Below are 20,720 nucleotides of genomic sequence, written 5' to 3'. Positions count from 1 at the left end.
TTTCAGTGTCTGCACTTTAGGGGAACACAGACATTCAGATGATTGCACCTTGGACTTAAGTCAAGGCAAATTAATGTGTTGACTAACATTTTATACACACACCCTGAAATGAGCTATATTATGTAAAGGAAATTAATACAAATTACAGTGAATTTTGCAATATTTCCTACATTAAACGTAGTCAACATGAATTATTCAGTGGTGAGGCCTATAGATGACAAATTACCATTTAGAGGGAGGAACAAATAAGGAAGGAAAGAATGAGAAAATAAGGTTGCATGGGAAAGATAAGCAATACCAAAAATTATGCAGGTGCTTCTTTCTCAGATGTGGAAGGTAAGAATTGTATGATGACCATGAAAGACTTTGGGTAAGTAGAATAATCACATTTTAAAGCTGGGAAGGATGTTGGAAATCTCTTAAGCTAGATTTCTGTCAATGTGGAGACTTGATACCTGGACAGCTGTGGCTTTGAGTCACATTTTATTAACAGTTTAACCTCATGCTAGTTACATATCACCTCCAAATCTCACTTTCTTTACCTATAAATCAGTGACCATAAAAATGCATACCTGTTAGATATATATATATATCTTTTTTTAAGTGGGGGGGGTGGCTAAGTGAGATAATACATTTGAGATTTGGCACATAGTGTACCATTTCTATGGTAGGGAAACTGAGATATGAGTTTAATTAATTTTCTCAATTAGTGACACATTTTATGAGATAGCTGGGATCCGAAGCCAAGTATATACTAAACTGAGTCCATGGGAGTAGAAGCGCTAAACAGAATGACACCACACATGTGCCAGTCACTTAACAAGTTAAATGATGAGTCCAAGAGCACACAACTCATCGGTGGTCTGCAAAGTACAAGGTCATATCAGCTTCTTCCCCATTTACAAATGTAAACATCACTCGTGCTTAAGAAACATGGGGTTTGTGAAGATAGAATGTTTTAAACTACGTGCAGCCTTTTCCCATTCAATCCGTCTAGTGTACATGGTTTACGAGAGACCTTGATCTTAGATTTAAAATGATATTACATTGGCAATGAGTATTCATCCTGTATTTAAGTAATTACACAGACTGTAGCAGTTAAAATATTTTCCTTGCAAGATTCTCTGATTCATCAAAACATTTTCAGATACATTTTGGGGGATTTGTATGAACAGTTTAACACCTAAGGAGTATAAAGGTAATAGCAAGGGATGGGCAAATCACCATTACTATAATTTAGAAAGAACAAAGAGAATGTGTTATCAAGACAAAGTAAAATAATAGCACAATTAATAATTTATTTCATTTCATATTTGTTTATAGTTTTGGGAGATTTTAAGGTATTTATATATTGGTTTATTTTGTAGCTTATTATTGAGCATCGTTTATGTGTTCCATCCTGGGCTAACAGTGGTGATTATAATCTTAAATGAAAGACAGGCGGTTCTTCTCATGGGGCTTACAGAAATTTCTCCATCCTACGGAATGTGACAAACTGTTCAAACCTCACACTTGGATCTTTATTCCTTTGGAATCTTGTGGAAGTTATTTCAGGATAGAAATAGTGTCCTTAAGTTTCCTCAACTATAAAAATGGGAATTATGAGAATCTTTTCTTAATATAAGTTTACTGTAAATTGGGGTGCCTGGGTAGCTCAGTCAGGTAAGCCTCCGACTCTTGATTTCAGCTCAGGTCATGATCTTATTGTTTGGTTCGTGAGATTGAGTCCCACACTGGGCTCTGCACTGTTAGTGCAGAGCCTGCTTGGGATTCTGTCTCCCTTGCTCTCTGCCCCTCCCCCGCTTGTGTGTGTGTGTGCACAGGTTCTCTCCCTCTCTCTCTCAAAATAAATAAATAAACTTAAAAAAATTGTAAGTATTAAGACAAATTTTGAAGAGTATTTGTCACAATGCTTAGCATACACTAAAAGCTCATTATATATTAGATACCATTTAACATAGAGAAACCAAATAACTTGTTAAAAGAAAATATAAACGTAATTATAGATAGGTTTAAGCATTTATTGTATTCAGAATTGTGAAAATGTGTGCCCTATTAAACAATTTTATTCAACTTACTTGTGGTGCCCTAAATCTCCTACCCAGGATGGAGTTTGCTCCAAACCTATAATGATAATTGCAATCATACTTAAGGCCCTGATTCTGCTTTCTCTGAGAGAGAGAGAAAGTAAATACAAAGATCGGTCGCCTTTATTCTTTACCTACACGTATTTATTTATAGAAAAATCTAACTTCTTTAAAAGGGTTTGAATGCTTGTTAATAAAGCGCAAGAGTTGCTGTAGGACCTTTCAAGATCGTGGTCAGGCAATACACTGAAATTGAGATTTTCCAAAAAGGTGTATCGCAAAGTAAAAAGGAAAGTAAAATGGATACTTGGGACACTAGAGAGAGGCTACCAAATGACTTTTCAGTTTGCTTGGTTTTGTTTTTATAAGGAGAAAATCATTAAAGAGAAGGAAATGGTAATATAATGTATAGATTGCTCAAAAGTAATTATCTTAATCTCAAGCTTCTCTAGCAATCCTAAACCAAGAGTGTTTTCTGGAGGTGGGAGTGGGCAGAGCTGGAGGAGGAGGGATGAGAGCCATGCAGTAAGGGAAGGCTGTAGTGTGAATGGTTTTAATTTTGCTCACATACACTTCCGTCCAAGCTGTACGCGGCCCCAGGGTCATTTTCACATCACACCCGCTATCTCTTCCTCTGCCCGCAGAGACACTGGTTCCTAGTTGATGCATCTCAGAGATGCATAGGGGCAACTCTTCCCCTGAATCCATCCAAAATAAAGCAAAATAAATCCATCTTGCCTAAAGTAATCTGAGCATCACCTGGAGATGCAAAGACAAATCCTTTCAATAAAATGAGCGTTCTGAGCAATGATCTCACAGATTCTGCAGACATGGGCCCCCCCCACTCCTGCCAAACCACACAAACTCCTTATCTCTCAGTGTAGATTTAGGGAGGCTGGTGGGTGCATTCAGAGGGATGGAACTGGAGAAGAGAGGCACATTAGTTATTTATGAATTAAAACAGATTGAGAAATTTCCAGTGAAAGTTAGTCTTAGAAGATATGCGCACCATATAGACATAGATGCATGAGAGTGGCGCACGCCTGTGTGCGCGTGTGCGTGTGTGTGTGTGTGTGTGTGTGTGGTATAAGGACACATAGTCCATGCTACATTTATCTGTTGGGGACAGGCAGTAGATAATCCTAATCTCTTAGACATTTTAAGAGAGAGCATGAACACATTTTATCGCCAACCCTCAATCAGACAAGTTTCTTTTATGCACTTCAGGCACATTTGTGGTGATTGCAGAGGTAGTACAGCTTCTGAAAAAAGCAGCCTGCCCTGCGGATATTGGGCAGGGGCAATTTTCTTACCTGACACCGTGGGTGCTTTCATTTTGCTTGTTTATTTTTACCCCACAATACCACACCCTTTTCTTACCTAACTCTTTTTACCTGGGCTGGACCCGCCTGGTTCTGCCTCCTTGCCTGCCTCCCTCCTCTCTGCTCCGTCTCTAACACCCCAAGGAACCTGTGCTAGTGTTTTGAATCCCTAGTTTGCTCTAGCAGTGAAAGTAGACAGATTAGGAGCTAAAGCACATTTGACTGAAAGGCAGCTCTTTGCTTTCTTCTTATGCTGCTTCCCCTTCCTCTTTTCCCAAAGAGACATGTAAACACATGTATTTTCCTGTTTAAATTTAGCGAATTGGTCCTCTGCCTGTCCCTTGATTTAGCTATTGGGCTGAGCCTTGCTCCTCCCTTCCCTACTCGGATAGGAGCCACAGGGATCTGGAGCTCGAGCTTCCAAATTGAGCTGGCCTCAGGCCAGGTGACCTTTTCTTTGTAAGTTTCTTTCCTAAGCAGAGTTGAGGGGGGGCGCGGGGAGCTGGGATCTCTTTGGTGTTGTTGGGGGGGTGGTTAGTGAGGAAAGGAAGGGGGTGGAAGAGAGTAAAGGGCTGTTGTTAAACAGTTTCTTACCGTAAGAGGGAGTTCAGACCTAGATCTTTCCAGTTAATCACACAACAAACTTAGCTCATCGCAATAAAAAGCAGCTCAGAGCCGACTGGTTCTTTTAGGCACTGAGTCGGAACAGGCTTCTCTCAGCCAGGCATCTCCTCCAGTGGGATCCGCCAGCGCGTCCAGCAGCACCATGTGGGTGACCAAACTTCTTCCAGTCCTGCTGCTGCAGCACGTCCTCCTCCACCTCCTTCTGCTTCCCATCCCCTATGCAGGTTAGTCTTCTCTTTTTCTTCATCATTACGATTTTAACTCTCTCCTGCTAACCTTGCCTTTTCCTAACTCTCTCCACCCCATCCCCAGCATCCTTCCTCAGCTCTGTGGGTGGCTTGGGTCCTTTAAACCTCTCCTTATGCTTCCTTTTGATATTCTGTTCCTGTTTGCAAGGCATTTACAATGATAATTAACATCCCCTCAGTGCGCTCCCCCCCCACCCCCAACCCAATCCCAGGGCTCTCTTAGCCTCTTAGCTGTGGACTGTGGGACAGGAATGAAGTGCTAACACTGGCTGGAATTTTGCTGGTTTGGACAAGTTGAAGGCTGAACAGAAGGTCTGGTCTGAAGAGGGGAGAGGGACTGTCAGTACAGCAGGGACTCACTTCTTTCCAGAGGATATTTTTCCATGACGTTCCACCACCCCACGTCACTCAGTCAACATTCAGGGCTACATGAAGACTTTATACAGGTTTTCATTTGGAGAAGGCAGATTAAGGATTAAGCCCTGAGTATATGCATGTTATAAAAATGAAAGAGAAAGCCTGTCTTCTAAGATCTCATTCTGTCTGGGTATGGATGTCTGCCCTCTGAAACTGCAGTGCAAGGGAGGCAAAAATTGTGTGACTCTGATTAAAGCTGCAGAAGGGGTCCTTTCAGCCTCCCATTTTCTCCCCTAAATTTATAGGTTGGGAAGGAATTGCTGGTGAGTTCATACTACCTTCCTGGAAGTGTAGAGATTTCATTTGCCGCTTTGGGAAGTTTTCTGTTGTTATCAGGGCAAGAGGAAACATCTGTATTTGGTCGTATTATCATGGTAGTGGCTGAGATGCCAGAGGGTGAAGGTAGTGAGCACCACGGGTGGGCACAGGGGAATAAAAGAATGGAACAAATGCCCACATGGTAGACATGGCCTTTTCATAACACAAACCAGAGAGCCGGCCATATCTTTTGAGATAAGTTAAATATGAAATTTATTGGAACTCTGATCTAGTCTCTGATGCAATGCAAGGGTTGAAAACATCAAGAATTTGCTAACTGACAAGGAAAAACATTCAGCCCACCTGGCTTTCTTCTTCAATCTTGGGAAGTGGTCCTTTTGAGAACAACACTGTGTGGGAAGGGCCCATTTGAAAACATTTAGGTAAGGTTTCTGAAGAGGTGAAAAAGAAGTTAGCTCAATCAAGCACGTTGTCATGCTTGAGGTATGTCATGCTAAAATGAACTCTCAGAAGACACTGATGATTTCAGGAGGTTTAGGGAATAAATTGAGAGCATGGCTAATATCTTCAGGGCTTTCATTTTTCAAGATTCAAACGCTGATGGTCTGAAGTACAATATGGTTACCTGAAATCATCTGTGCTAATGTGAGGGAAACACAATGTGGAAAACCCAAACAGTAGATCAACCATAGACAATGTCTATTTGTTTTTGGCATGCATTACGGAGCTTTGGCAGGAGATATACATTCGTAATGATGTTTCACTTTGGCTAATGTTGAAATGACTGCGTTTCCTGAGTATAGGGAGAATGCAGCCCCAGAGTGTGCTGGCAGGCAAGGAGAGGACAATTGGGGATTACAGATATGCTGTGAATAATTCCTGAAGTGGATAATGCTAAAATTGTCATCAAAAGAGGGTCTGGCTTGGTTTGGGTGGTAAGTTTATTTTGATAGTTTTTTTTTTATGACATTCTCCAAACTGGAGAATATGGACAGTCCTCTTAGAACATACCAAGAAAGTTGGTCCTTTTTTATATCATCTCACATTGAACATTTAGGGCTTTTATTGTTAATTGCTTTTGTTATGCTCTTAGATTTATCCCATGAGTCTATATTTGCACATATTGTAAAATAATACAATGTGAGAATGAAAGTGGATACTATAATGAGGTGCCTATCAATCATGAGCAGGATGTGTTAAGGAGATACTTTATTGAAAAGTTTCTTAAGAAATATGCAATATAGTGATCCCGGCCATCTTTATAGGAGTTGGTCTACATAGAATTACCCTCTATATGCTTCTACCTACACTGGAAACTAATATCCAGTACCCTGTAACAAAAGAAGCACTAAATAAGCACTTGATGTCCAGGAACCTGTGAGAGATATAAAGATGAACAAATGTGAAAGAAACCCACATTTGTTGAGCAACTGTTATAGGCCAAGCTCTAAAAGAACTTATTTAATTCTGATAAGATTGGCATTATTCTGCTCATCTTACATGGGGCACCTGATTTTAAAGACTTTAGTTATCTTTTCATAGTAAAGGGATAGAGCTGAGATTCTGACTCAAATCTATGAGGATGAAGTATGTGCTGTTTTTTTTCTTTTATTTATACTGAAGCCAGAAGCCGTGAAATTAACTGAAATTGCCTTTTAAAAATCCATTTTGCTAAGTAATGTAAGAAAAACTCTGTGTTAGGAACACTATTATAGTATGACTGAGAGTTCATTTCTAGTGTAAGAAGTTTGGGGAAAATGTGGTATCCAGGTTGAGTATGAAAAGATGGATGGTAGTATGATCAGTACCTAAGTCAGGGCAACACAGAATGACCAAAGGCATAGAGGTGAGAAAGTATGAGCACAGGTAAGCATGTGGGATTGGTGTACGTCAGTACCAAGTGGGAGTACCATGGCCTGTGATTAGAAACTAAAATAAGGTCATATGCACAAACATGAATGGTGTGCCAAAGTATTCTGAACATCATGGGTAGCGCTGGAAATTTTGGAGTTGACAAGATACCCGACTTAAATTGTACTTCAGTGTGGTTGTTTTGGTTGCTGCATGGAGAAAAAGTTGTTGGATGAAATAGGGAGGAGACCAGACGGAGGCTTCTATGACAATGACAATGACCAAGGAAGCCGAACGAAGGTGAAGAAGGGAGGCCCTGAATCTCACCTGGACTATCGCTCCATTCTCTTTGCAAGAGACTATTTTGCTGCTTCTCAAATACCAACTGTGAAATCCAAGTCCTTAGATAACAGCAATGAAAATGAAAATGTGGACTAGTATTTATGATTCTTGTCTTTGGGAAGTTTAAAGTCTCCAGTCACTACCGTTCCCTCCATTAATTATTTGTGTACTTTCATCTTAACATCTTGCCACTTCAAGCTGTTAATCACTAATCATGTGGGTAGGTTTCTCAGAATATGTGGAGCCAGATTCCTGCTTCTTTCCACACCCTGCAAATCCTTTCCTTGCATGATTTTCCTTTGAAGTCAATGGTTAGACCATACAGAGAAGAAAATATATGAGGTACTGAGAGAAATGAGTGTGAGGCCATGGACCAGAGGGAGAAATGTGTCTTTCTTCAAGCACCTTGATACATTTGACCCCACTTTCTGTTTGTAGGTTTTCACTAAGATCCTAATGATTTCAATTCTAAAGTAGGGATTTCAGGTTCTTCAAGAAATATAGCTTCCAGAATGTTTTCCTATACTAGGAGAAGAGGAGAAAGGAGTTGTAATTTAAAGTACAAGAAAGCATGACAAAATTGCAGTGATCTCTCACCCTTTGATTTCATTTCAATATTTTGTTTATCAACTTCAACTAATAGTTATGCAGAAAAAATAGTAGAGAAAAATCTGATCCAAAGATATTTTCTTTGAGTTTCTTCCCAAATTAAGCTGGTCTTTTAACTGTTTTCAGTAAAACAAGCATCAGTTGCTAATACATATGGAAGAAAAAGTTGAAACTATTTTCAGCAAAGGAGTTTTATTTTCACATTCTGTTTTTGAACGACTTCTGTTTTGAATTTTTCTTTTATTGAAGAAGAAATTAGTTTTATAGATGCCTGGATTACATGATACACAGCTAGCTTAAACTTCACATTTTATAGTAATTTGTTACGGACCTAGTAGAAATGACTAAATTATAAGGGAAAGCTTCTAAATCATGAGAAACAAATAGTGAAAGGGAATCCTGATACCTGGCTCCCATTGCCTTTGATAAGCTCTGTAGCCCCAGACAAGTTTTTCACACCTGTCTGTTATCTAGTAAAGGAAAATCGTAGATTTGTTTGCTTTTCTGAATGCTTTTTGATCTTTAGATGAAAGGTGGTGATGGAAAAACTTATCAGCAAGCAAGAGTTAGGCTACTTTTGTGAGACACAGTCACACATTAACACATTTCAATAGGACAACTGAGGATCTGTAGAATTAAACACAAACAATAATCCCACAGAGACCTCTTTCTTCAATACTTGCTTTCATATTGCATGGTATTGAGAAAAGAAACTGGGGCATTGACAAGGGGTCCTCTTTTATTTGATAAATAGTAAAATGCATATCTTAATTTAATGTTTGCCTTACACTTCTAAAATTTAGCTTTATGCTCTTCTCTCACACCTAGACATGTATAATGAACACATGCATGAGGCCAATTTTAATTCTGTATTGTTAGTTAACTGAATTTATTTGACATAGATATGACAAACATATATGTGTGTATATACACACACACGCGCGTGTGTGCACACACATATATATAGTATATGTGCACATTTCCTTGTAACCAACAGTTTTATTTACTGGATTTTCAGCATCATTAACTACTATTTTTTTCTAAGAAATACTCATATGTATATAGGAAATCAGATGATTATTATTCCGTGAAACATTTCATAGCACCTAAGAAATAGTGCACTATGGTCAAAGCAAGAAATTCTTAATGTAGAAATGTATCTCCCATTAACATGGTCCTGTGGCAGAAACCAAAATGTGAAAAGAATTATACCACTTCTTTGCTTGGGAGAATAACAATTTCTTCTCTATGCCAGAAATTAAAGAATGGAATTTCAGAAACAAAGCTAAAACTTTGCATATTAATAACATTTTTTAATCCAAATTAACTTCCAAATATTTACTTAATAATTAAATAGCTTCAAATATAACATAACTTGCATTTTGAAGATTGAGTAATTGGTATATTAGCATTTCAGGTAATTAAACAAAGTCATTTGGCAAGTCAGTAAGAATGCCAGAATTATCATCTGTCTGCCAACGTTATGCAAGGCATTTGGTCCACACTCAATAAATAACATGTTGATAGATTATTTGGTTGATTGAATTTCTATGTTAAAATGTCATTTAAATTATATCTGTTGTACCATAGCCATTCCATCTTGTAGGACAAAGAAAAGTTGAAAATGAAAACATTATTACAGAAATTAGTACCAGTCTTTTGGGGATTGTGTTCTGGAGTTTTACAGAGAACCAGAAATTTAGAGGACTTCATGTTTTCTCTTATTTATTGTGGATTTCAGGTTAGGATAGACATTAATGAATAGCATCTGCATGTTTAATAAACCAACTGGAGCCAGTGGTTGCTGGCAAATTTGAGAGTATGATGCCATTGTTTGTACCTCACTCTGCTAGCCATATTTCCAAATTTTCTGCACAAAAATTGTACCCTCTTTTCTTGGCATATTTCACCACATATAAAGAGCAGGAATGCATTTCCTGTCTTACCATCCAAATTTCTTCTCTACTGATAGCCCTAAACCAGATCTTCAAAAAATATTTGTAAGCCGTATTTCTACATACTTTCTTATAATTCTTTTAAAAAAGATGGCATCACGAGTGTTTAAGAATGGGGGTTCTGAAGCTAGGCGGTTGAGTTTCAAATGAGTTTTGCTTAAGGGGCAATTAATTTTTCGCTGTGTCTCAGTTTCTTCATCTTAAGAATGAATATATTATTACCGCTTTTGTTACAAGGATGTTCAAAAGAACTGGCAGGCAGAAGAGAGGCACAATCATGCCTCTCCTTAATACACAATAGGTGCAGTCTCTTAGACATTTTCATCCTCATTGTGAAGATGGCGACCATCGTTAGAAACTAGGTAACTTTGGGCAAGTTGAGAATAAAGAAGTAAGCACTTGATACTCTGAAGTTATCTACAAGATGAAGTCTTTTAGGATGTTTTAGTTCTGTTTTTCATGTTTTTAATAGGAGGCTTCATGCTATCTAGGGGCTTTGGAGAATACTTTCATGAAGAAAAATGATACTGCTACATTAAAGGATGATGTTTTACACACATTTGATTTATAGTAGTTGGCTTGATTTCAAGACAATTCAGTGATACTAAGAAATAGTGCCCCAAAGCACAGAAAACACTTACGTAGGAAACGAGAAGGGCTAAACTTGAGTAATATGAAATACTTCAAAGAGAGTCAGAAGAATTTATCCACTGTGCCATTTTCTAGTGAGAAGTTGCTCACATGTAATTGAGTTGGCTTATCTAATTAATACTATAACTTACATAAGGGCCAACTGTAGAAGGAAATGACAAATTTAATTATAGAGCATGATATGATAAGCCCGGGCATTTGCTTACATACTGTTTGAAGAATATCATGTCATTTATTTCTTTAGAGTGAACTCTGTCCTAATTTTTAAAACCATATTTCATTTTAAAGAATGTAGATGAGTGACTCTACATGACAAGTTATTTATTCTTCACTGATTACAATATTCCTCTCTTGCTCTTAACTATCTGAGAGTATCAATCCCCACCTCACTTCACCCCCAATCCCTGGAGATCTAGTATGTTGTCAGATAAAATCACTATCTTGTGGATGATCCTTAAGGACATTTTTTTTCTATATGAGCCTTAAAAGCTTTTCCTCCATTTTTTAAAAAAATTATTATTATTAATAGAAGGACAGAAGAAAAGAAGAAACACACTTCATGAATTCAAAAAGTCAGCAAAGACTACTCTAATTAAAGAAGACCCATTACTGAAGATAAAAACAAAAAAAATGAACACTGCAGACCAATGTGCCAATAGATGTATTAGGAATAAAGGACTTCCATTCACTTGCAAGTAAGTTGCTTCATTTTGTTCTTAGGATAACTTTCCAAATACAGCATCTACTAATTATCATCATGGTTCCCCCCATTTTTTGGATTCATGTAATTTGCCCTTAAAAGTATAAGCTTGACTTGAGTTTTCACTCATTATAACAGGAGATGTTGCTCCCAGTTGATGGAAACGTGAGTAAGGGAGAGCACATAAACTGATATCATTTAGAATCCACAGTGCCTCTGGTTATGGAATTTGTGTTTTCTCATCTTATGAATAGTTGAACTTTAGAAACTAAAATTCAACTAGATTGCCTTTTATCCAACATTTTAAAATATTCTATTCAGAGTAAACATTTATTTTTTCTTGCAAGAGGAGTGGAGGAATTTTCAGAGTATAAGTTGGGCAAGAGCCAGAATTTACTGCAACTTACATCATTGTCTTAAGGGATTGAAATAAAAGGTGTTGAGAGAATTAGATTAAAAGACTAGAGGGATTGGTGTCAGCAGCAAAGGCTATTCAAAAAGAGTTAGGGGATAGTGATGATGAAGTTTTAGGTGAAAAGTGATGGGGCAATTCAAAGAGGTATGAGGAGATCCCAAAGGCGACTTTTCTTATCTTTTGAAATCCCCTGCCTAACCTCACAGGGAAGAACTCCTTCCTACTTTGCCAGTGAGCCCAAGGATAAAACTCGGGAGTTTCGGGCCATGAAGGAGACAATTGCATCTGAATAATTTTCTGAGTTGCCAGAAGAAAATGCATTTCCCCATTCTTCCACATAAACATCCCAGCCTCTCACTTACTTGACACCCCTTTATTCCCTATCTCATTCTATTTTGACAGGATTGCATGTGGTATCTTGTCAATTTTGAATTCTATTCATGATCATATTTGGGCAGTGACATGTCCCATGAATACACATTTTAGTAAAGTCGAGGCAAGTGACCCTACTTTCATCTTGCCTTTTTTTAGATAAATGAGTGTTTGGCGCCTGAGGAAAAGAGTATGGTCAGAGAAGGTCCTCGACAGATGTAGGAAGAGAGACTGTCTCCTTTCTATTCATTTATAACTCCTCTGGAAGTATTTTTCTTGCCAAACTGCCACTTTCTGGGAGAGATTTCCTGGCAAGGGGAGTGGAGAATTGACTTTGCATGTATATTCCTGTGATAATTCTGTTTCTTTCCCTGACTTTCCTGCCTTGGGATTGTATAAAATGAATTAGAGAAAACTACTCTCAATCAATGTCATAGCTGTGTAGATCTACAGTGATGTTCTTTTTGCAATTGAGGAGGTTAGATTTATTGTATTTTCCCCTCACAGGCTTGGGAAGGTGAGTCGAAGGAAATGGGAGAAGTTCATCTCATTATTGATTTTTAACTCTGAATCTGAAAACACACTTTCCTGAATCCACAAGTAAGGAAGGCATTGTGACCTCTCGATTTTCACATTTTTCACGCCTTATCTCTAGTAAACAAAAGAAAAACTTTTTCCTTTGTTTTATTCAAGAGGAACTAAAATGATTTTGCTGCATTAAAGAACACATGTGACCTGATTAAAAATCTTTACATATCCCACATATGAGGTTTCATACTTTCCTACTATATTCTGGTTGAGTTATATTTAGTCTTCAAATTTATGGCAACCTGTGCAGAAAACCACATGTATAAAACCTTTGTACAGCCAAAGTTCCTCTGCCCAGAAATGTGTCATCCTTCTCACTTGTCTATCCCAAATATACATATGTGTTTGGAATCACTAAATATATTAGTTATTCAGAACTGAACGGGCATACTGTGATACTCTGAAATTAGACTCTTAATGATTTAAAGGATTTTTTTTGCAGGCTTGTTATATGGACTAGAATCACTGAAAAGCAATGGCAAATATGCAAAAATGCTTAGAAAATACCAGTAATACTTTTTGAAAGCATCCGTGATTCAACGGGTGCAGGGTGGAACATTCTCAAACACTACCTCCTCTTGAGAAGTTATCAACAATATTGATTTTATAGAGATTGAAGTTCTTTTTTTGCTGGGTAGGAAAGATGACCAGAATGCCTGATTCTAAGCTCCTCGGAAAATTGCTGTCCATGACTTGACTCAAGAGAAGAAAATATGAGGCTTTCTTCCTCCATCCATGATCGAGTAACTGGTATTGGGATTGCCTTTCTGACATATATAACGAGAAAACTAGACAAAAAAAATCTACATGTATGAAAACCTAAATCTACATGTATGAAAGGAATATGATAATTAAAATAAGGATAAGATAAAGACTCTTAAAGTCAAACTCAAAACAAGATGCTACTCTAGAATCTGACTGTTTGGATCCATTCTATTTGGAGGCATAAAATGAGACAAGGAAACACTTTTCTGAGAGAATATGGCATTAAATGGAATGAGAGAAAAGGGTGAATGGAGACAGCAAGCTGGAAATTCTGATACCCACTTTTTGGATGCAATCACCTGTGTATTCACAGAGGCAAATCTTGCATGTTCCTGATGGGACTCATGAGTCACCTCCAAGGCATTCTCATGTCAAAGCAATATTATTAATTGATGAGTAGTTATATGTGTGGTATGATTTTGTTTTTTATATATTTTTTTTAATTTATTTATTTTTGAGAGACAGAGCACAAGTGGGGGAGGGGCAGAGAGAGAATGAGACACAGAATCCGAAGCAGGCTCCAGGATCTGAGCTGTCACCAGAGAGCCCGATGTGGGGCTTGAACTCACAAACCGTGAAATCATGACCTGAGCCGAAGTCCGACGCTTAACCGACTGAGCCACCCAGGCGCCCCATGATTTTATTTTTTAATGTGAACTTAAGTGGCAAGTTATTGATTCTGCAACTTTAAAATTTGTAGTTAGGTTTTTGTTTAGTTTATATGAGCTCTTTATCTAATTACTATGTGTTCAAAGTCATTTAATATGCCCCTCACTAAGGTGCTGTGACAGAGTAATAGTGAATTTAACATGTATTGCATAAGCCTACAATCTACCAGATCAAAATTCAAGTCTATCATTAGCCAATTCTCTCGTAAGTTATTCTGCCACCACTGCAAAGATATACTTTCATGATTTGCTCTTAATTACTCTTTCAGCTGTAAGATGTTCTTGTAGGTAGATACTTGAACATATCTTTAAGCACAACGTTTATGAATATAATTTTTGGGGTATTTTGGACATAGAATAAATAAAATAGAGATAATAGGTAAAATGTTGCAAATAATTTTATAACATATTTTACATGTTTCATAAAAGTTATTTCCCCTTATTTAAATATTTTAAAAGTTGGCAAATTGCTAAGAAATAAATGGCTAATTTGGGATATCTAAAATTATAAGAAAACTATATGTTCTCAAAACATTATATGGATTAGAAGTGAAAAATCCTTATTCTTAGAAATGCTATGTTTCTTTTAATTGGATACTTGTACATGATGACATTGTGATTAGCATGAACATAGTGAGGAAGAGTTTTAGTACCATTTCTTAAAGGAAGGTAAACAGGTCAGAATTCCAACTTCATTTTCTACATTGTAAGACATGGTAGCATTTAATATGTTGAAAATTTTATCGTGCTCTTTACTAAGCTCAGTTAAAGGCTTTGTCTACTTCTCATTTTACTTTAGAAAGACTTTTTTTAGTCAACAACAAAATCCAATGTAATTAGCTGTAGGAATGATAATTGTAGGAGTGACACATTTTAGTAATTTTCTTCAAGACGATATATCAAAAGCATATGTTATGGGTTATTAATAGATTTCTTAAATTAAAAATTCCCAAGTTAGCAAATCTATTTAGGAAACATTGACTTACATAAACAGCTATCCTAATAACAAGATTTTCATAGTTTTAATAAGCTTCCATGCTTTATAACTCACTAAGAAGTTCTATAATATGCAAAATTTTCCAAATATTTGATTTCAGATCCCTTTTGCTAGTAGAATCTCCTGGATGGTGATTTGTCTAATGCATTTTAGGAAATGTCACTTTAGAATGTACTTTACACATCTACAAACTTTGGAAATTAATCACGATATTTTAAATATAATTGTTAGTATATAACTATAAACAAAATCTTCCAACTTGTTGTGTACTTACAAAAAAAAAGTCTTCAGAAATAACCCAAGCGTTGTGTTATATATTGATTTGGCTTGTTTAAGTCTTAATTTGTCTAAACATCATTTAGAATAACATGAGAACATTCCAAACAGTATTCTGATATTTAAATCTACATGTATGAAAACTTAATTTTGTTCTTTCTTTGGCCATCAAAATGGTAGGTCCAAAAATCACTCATATTTTTATATGCATATGTAATCATATATCTTTTTATATTGCCCTCCTTGGCTAAACCATGTGCCCATTCTTTAAAAACTTTATAAATAGTAGTATTCCTTCTTTTCATTTAGATATTTTTTTCAGGGCCTTTGTTTTTGATAAAGCAAGGAAACGATGCCTCTGGTTCCCTTTCAATAGCATGACAAGTGGAGTGAAAAAAGAGTTTGGTCATGAATTCGATCTCTATGAAAACAAAGGTAACTAGTTTCTCCCTAAATGTTTCATAACAAAATAAAGTATAAAATATGTGTAATTTCCTGCTACAGTGCTCTTTCCTGCTGATTTTTTATCATATGCTAGATCTGTTATGCAGTCAATTCTTCCATTAAGACAGATACTAGTGTCTTGACTCTTTTAAATATAGTATTTTAAAAAGAACACTCCCTAAACACTCCATAATTATATTGGCCCCCTCCCTCTTTGTTTATTTCTAGGAGCATCTCCTAGAACTGATATTCCCCATGTTAATTTTAGAAAGTGCCACCTTAAGTTAATAGTTTAAGATATAGTACATTTTGAGCTTATTTTATAGTATTTTAAATTCTAACAACTTTGAATAACTGATGTTATAGTGATGATTGCTGATAATAAAATGTGGAGATTTTGAAACATTAATTGTGACTTTTCCTAATTATATACTTTATAAATCTTTAAAATAATTAAGATGATATTATTTGTTAATGTGTCTATTTTGTTCATTTGATATTGTATTCACAGGTATTTACTTTGATCCAAAGCAGAATTATATCAATGAAATAACTGGAAAGTGTTATATAAATATGAATTTTACCAAATAAATTTCTTATCACACAAATTAATAATAATGGATTGTATTTATAATAATAGTACTTAATCAAGTTTAACGTTTTCTTAAATCATACTGTGCCATTTAATTTGAGTATTTGGTAATATACAGAGATACTTCCTTGTTACGAAGGTAGATGTTTAAATTAAATTAAAATTAATTTATGGTAGAAAATAAGATGACCTAAAAAAAAGAAAATTAGATGATCTATATACCCCAGTAATTCTGTAAATCCTAAACATAACTCATAATGTAGTATAAGACCATTTTTTAATCTTCTAGGTTGCTAACAAGTGTATATACTGGTATTTGATAGGAATATACGGCTTGTGTCAAATTAATTGCTCTATAGTTTTGCAGCACTAAAGTTAGCAAATGTTTAGAAAATAATAATGAACGTAATATAACTATCACTCAGACATACACACACACATATACAAAACTTACACAATTTTACTGAGATAAAGACAAGTCAGTTACTTTATTATCTTAAAGTAACTCTTTGAATTGAATAAAATTTGCAAATTACTTAATTTTTATTTTTAATATTTTCTTAAAATGGTCTGTATATTTGAGCAAATCATTTTGCCAAATTAAATTTGTCTGACCAGTTGAGTATACAGGCTAATCTCCACTAAGAACATGGACTGATCTCTGCTATTTTCCAGAAATATACTCACAAAATTAAAACTCCAAAGTAGTCTTTTTTTTTTAAGTACTATAAACTTTAGGCCAGAAATGTCAGTATGATTTGAGATAATTTATAAACATTAATTGCCTAAAGATTTGGATGGAACTCTTTTTTTCTTTTTAAATATACACAGAGTATGCTACACATAGTTATAAAGCTTTTCTCTGCTTTCCTCTGATAGACTACATTAGAAACTGCATCATTGGCAAAGGAGGTAGCTACAAGGGAACAGTATCTATCACTAAAAGTGGCATCAAATGCCAGCCTTGGAATTCTATGATACCACATGAACACAGGTAAGAACAGCATGAAGAAAAGAGGGGAGAGCCTTTCTTTTTTATATGTGTGTTAGCAATCTCATGTTAGTACTTCAGAATAATCTACGGTTCTATAATAATTTACCCAACTTTACTGAATTGCATTAAGCCAAGGGTTATGTGAATTCATGACTGATATCCAAAGATGACTAAATTTGCCATTAAGTATGGCCTAACAGTATCTTACCTCAAAACCTCATCTTATACATCTTGGTATTTGTGAAGAAGTAATGAAAATGTGATTTAAAGAAAACACATATATTTCCCCCCCTCTCTTCGCCTTCAAGAAGGTACAGCACTCTGCAGCTCAAGTGGAGGCTTTCACTGTAATATAAATAGGCAGCGGATCAGATTCTGACCTGATCCTGGGGGCTGACTGTTCTTTAACCGTGGTGGTACACAACCTTGGTTGCACACTAAAACCAACTGCTATGAGCCTTGAACAAACCCCGCCACCCAGGCATCAACACACACCAATTAAATCAGAATCTTTTAGGGAAATAATCCAGGCACTGGCATTTTCTTTTTTTTTTTTTTTTTTAAAGCACAGCCAAAATTGAGAACCTCTGCTAATAACTCATGTCACAGATTGACCAGCTTTCCCATTTCACCTATTGCCTAATAACAGGAGAAAACTTCTCATTCCGTGGAAATTAAATGTCTACACTTCAGAGAAGTGTGTTCATTATAACAGATGAATGCTATTTAAAGATGAGTAAATATAGCATCCAGAGGCTCATTAGTCTGAGAGTTTTAATCATCATGGAGGAGAAACATAGATTTCTAATACCCACTAAGGAACTAAATATAGCCACAGTTTGTCAAGACTTATTTCACAAATAATTTTAACAGGAACTGAAGTAGTTTAAAACAATTCTCCTCTCTGGTTATTAAATGCATTGCAAGATTTAGTGTACCAGGAGCAAGTATCTTGCTGAGCAGTTTATCTTGTTTATCTCATTTAATATCCCAAGAACCACATAGTGAGTAGTTTTATTAATTCTATTTTATATATGGTGAAACTGAAGAAGAAAGGGCTTCAGTAACTTTTCAAGGTCATGAACAACTAGTAAGTGTGATGGCCAGAATCTTGAGCTCAGCCAGTGTCACTGTGTAGCCTGTGTTTTTAACATGAAACAGGGCACAAAACACCAAGCAGTAGGTCACATGCTGTGATCTGCTTTTGCCATAGTGGTGGTGACTTTGCCTTGATTAAATCGCTTTTTATTCCATTTCTTTCATTTTTGAGGGGCATAATTATGCAACATGATTTTATTTCTGTAAACAGAGATGAGTTAATTGGCCCACATAGAAAGAAAAGAAGTTAGTTGCTCTACGCTGGGATCAAACCTGTGATCCGGCCTAATTAACACCAGCTAGTAAGTGGCCAAGCTGATCAGTTTACAGGGTCTCAATAGCAGAAAACAACTAATTTTTCCCAAATTAGTTACTTATGATAATAGACAAATACCTCTGAAATACAGCATTATGCTTATATTACAAAGCAAATATATATATATAGATAGATAGATAGATAGATAGATAGATATACATAATTGTTTTGTTCTCTCATGAGGATTTGCATGGTGTCTCTCCCATGATACTATATGAGGAAAACATTTTATTTAAATACAAGATCTAAGTTTTTCATGAACAAAGGAATAGCATTTGAAATCAATCCTACCCTAGTTGAGTGCACTGGCCTGACCCAGTAGAGGTCTTATTTCAACCCAAATTCTCTATGATTGTGATTCTCTGCTAGAAGAGTAAATGTGAAATAGATCTCCCTGGGAACTGGCTTCCCGGTCCAATCAGCTATTTTACCAACAAACATTTCCTTGTGATATAGTGGTTTAGGGCTGAGAAGATCTTGCTTTTAACCAAATCTTTTTTTTTTTTTTCGTATTCAACAGTAACAATTTTCATCAATTAGCAGCTTATTGGAATATCTGCATGAGAGCTTAACACTTTTAAGTGTTACCTACAGATTAACTTTATGGGAAATGGAAAAAGATATGTGTGTATATATATATATATATATATATATATATATATATATATATATCTGTTTGGAGGAGTGATTTATTGTTGACTCTAGATTGAAATATTTTTCAAGTGGCTTAATGGGAAGATGATGATAGATGATTAAATTAGTATAGGAGCTTAACCAGAAAATCAGGTGACTTGATATCTACATCTACATCCTTCATTGGCCACCAGCATTCATTAATGAAGCAGATGATGGACTAGATCAAGTTTCCTATGAATGCAGTTTATATTAAAAGAAAAGAAAAGGTGGCTAGCACTCAGAAGATCTAATTTATATTTCAAAGTATATTTGGATATAACTCAGTTTTAAATATTTCTTAACTCTCTCTCTTAAAGCTTTGCTAACAAGGAAAAAGAACCACAAATAGTATATATGTGAATAAAAGTTTATTACAGAGCCTATTGACTGGGTTTGTATGTAATAGGTTCTCATAAACATTTGTTGAATGAACACATAAAAGTGAAAAGAGCAGGGCTGGCTTCATCCCTTGATCGAGTTTAGGATGCTAAAGAAAAGCAGGCTATCCCTCAGGACACAAAAGAACACCAGCTAATCTGGGTAAAAAGCCTTATTACACCAAAGAATGAAAGAAGAGATGGCCAGACTGTTCTTTCCTCTGCATGTCCTAAAGAGGAATTTCATACGGAAAGCAATGCATCTTTCCTTTTCAGTTTTCTTTTATTAACTCCAGTGAGAAAACTTTATTCATATTTCTGCCATGTCTAGTTTTGATTTCTACTTTTTCTCTCTTCCTTACTTGTATTTTTACGACTAAAGCATTGACTAACTCGTTCACTACTTTTTCACAGCTTCTCTTTAGCTTTACAAATCCAGAGGAAAGGTATATGTGTGTGTGTTTTGTGTGTGTGTGTGTGTGTGTGTGTGTGTGTGTGTAAAACAAAGACTTTAGAGAAGTCTAAAGATTGTAGACTACTTTACTAATTATTCTATTACTTCCCCCGAATTACTACTCTATTTTTTAATGAAATAGAGTTACAGGAACATTTTCTTAGGTAAATTTAGGCATTACTTTATGAAAAAAATGTGAAGTAAAGGTTAGTTTTGATTCTATCAGAAAAATGAGTATTTTGTTATATTTACTATGAAAAGTTGAAAAACTGGCAAAAACAAAAGAAAATTTCAAGCAATGGAATAAACAAAAGGTATCTTAAGTTATTCTGGAATAAAAGGGCTAAAGAAAAAAAAGGACTTCTCTTTCCTTTGAAAATTAAATACCATTAGGAATTGTGAAATCATGATGAGCTTTAATTGTATTATAATTTTTGTCAATCGTATGGCCTAATGTCTAATTTTCGTTTCCCCATATTTAAAATGCTAATGTAGTATGAATATAATAAACTTTATCTAAAGACATTTTGGATTTTGTAGTAATAAGAGTTTCCTTGAAAATGTTTGGTTAGTATTAAGTCTCTTAGAATAGATTTTTTCTTTT

The 20,720-nt window shown here is 35.7% G+C and overlaps 1 protein-coding gene across 2 annotated transcripts in view; it reads left to right on the top strand.

Moving 5' to 3' along the window:
- The first annotated feature begins 3,984 nt into the window (after positions 1–3,984).
- HGF (hepatocyte growth factor) overlaps positions 3,985–20,720 on the top strand; it is an 85,835-nt gene continuing 69,099 nt past the window's right edge. For both annotated transcript variants that reach the window (XM_043588709.1, XM_043588708.1), the window contains exons 1-4: positions 3,985–4,257; positions 10,915–11,080; positions 15,489–15,601; positions 17,082–17,196. In XM_043588709.1, the coding sequence (XP_043444644.1) occupies positions 4,176–4,257; positions 10,915–11,080; positions 15,489–15,601; positions 17,082–17,196 (476 nt within the window). In that variant the 5' untranslated portion in view covers positions 3,985–4,175. The remainder of the gene's footprint in view (positions 4,258–10,914; positions 11,081–15,488; positions 15,602–17,081; positions 17,197–20,720) is intronic.

The sequence above is a fragment of the Prionailurus bengalensis genome, chromosome A2 (genome assembly GCF_016509475.1).
Source record: "Prionailurus bengalensis isolate Pbe53 chromosome A2, Fcat_Pben_1.1_paternal_pri, whole genome shotgun sequence".
Taxonomy (NCBI): domain Eukaryota; kingdom Metazoa; phylum Chordata; class Mammalia; order Carnivora; family Felidae; genus Prionailurus; species Prionailurus bengalensis.
Note: the sequence above shows the minus strand (reverse complement) of the source record. Positions and strands in the feature narration are given on the sequence as shown.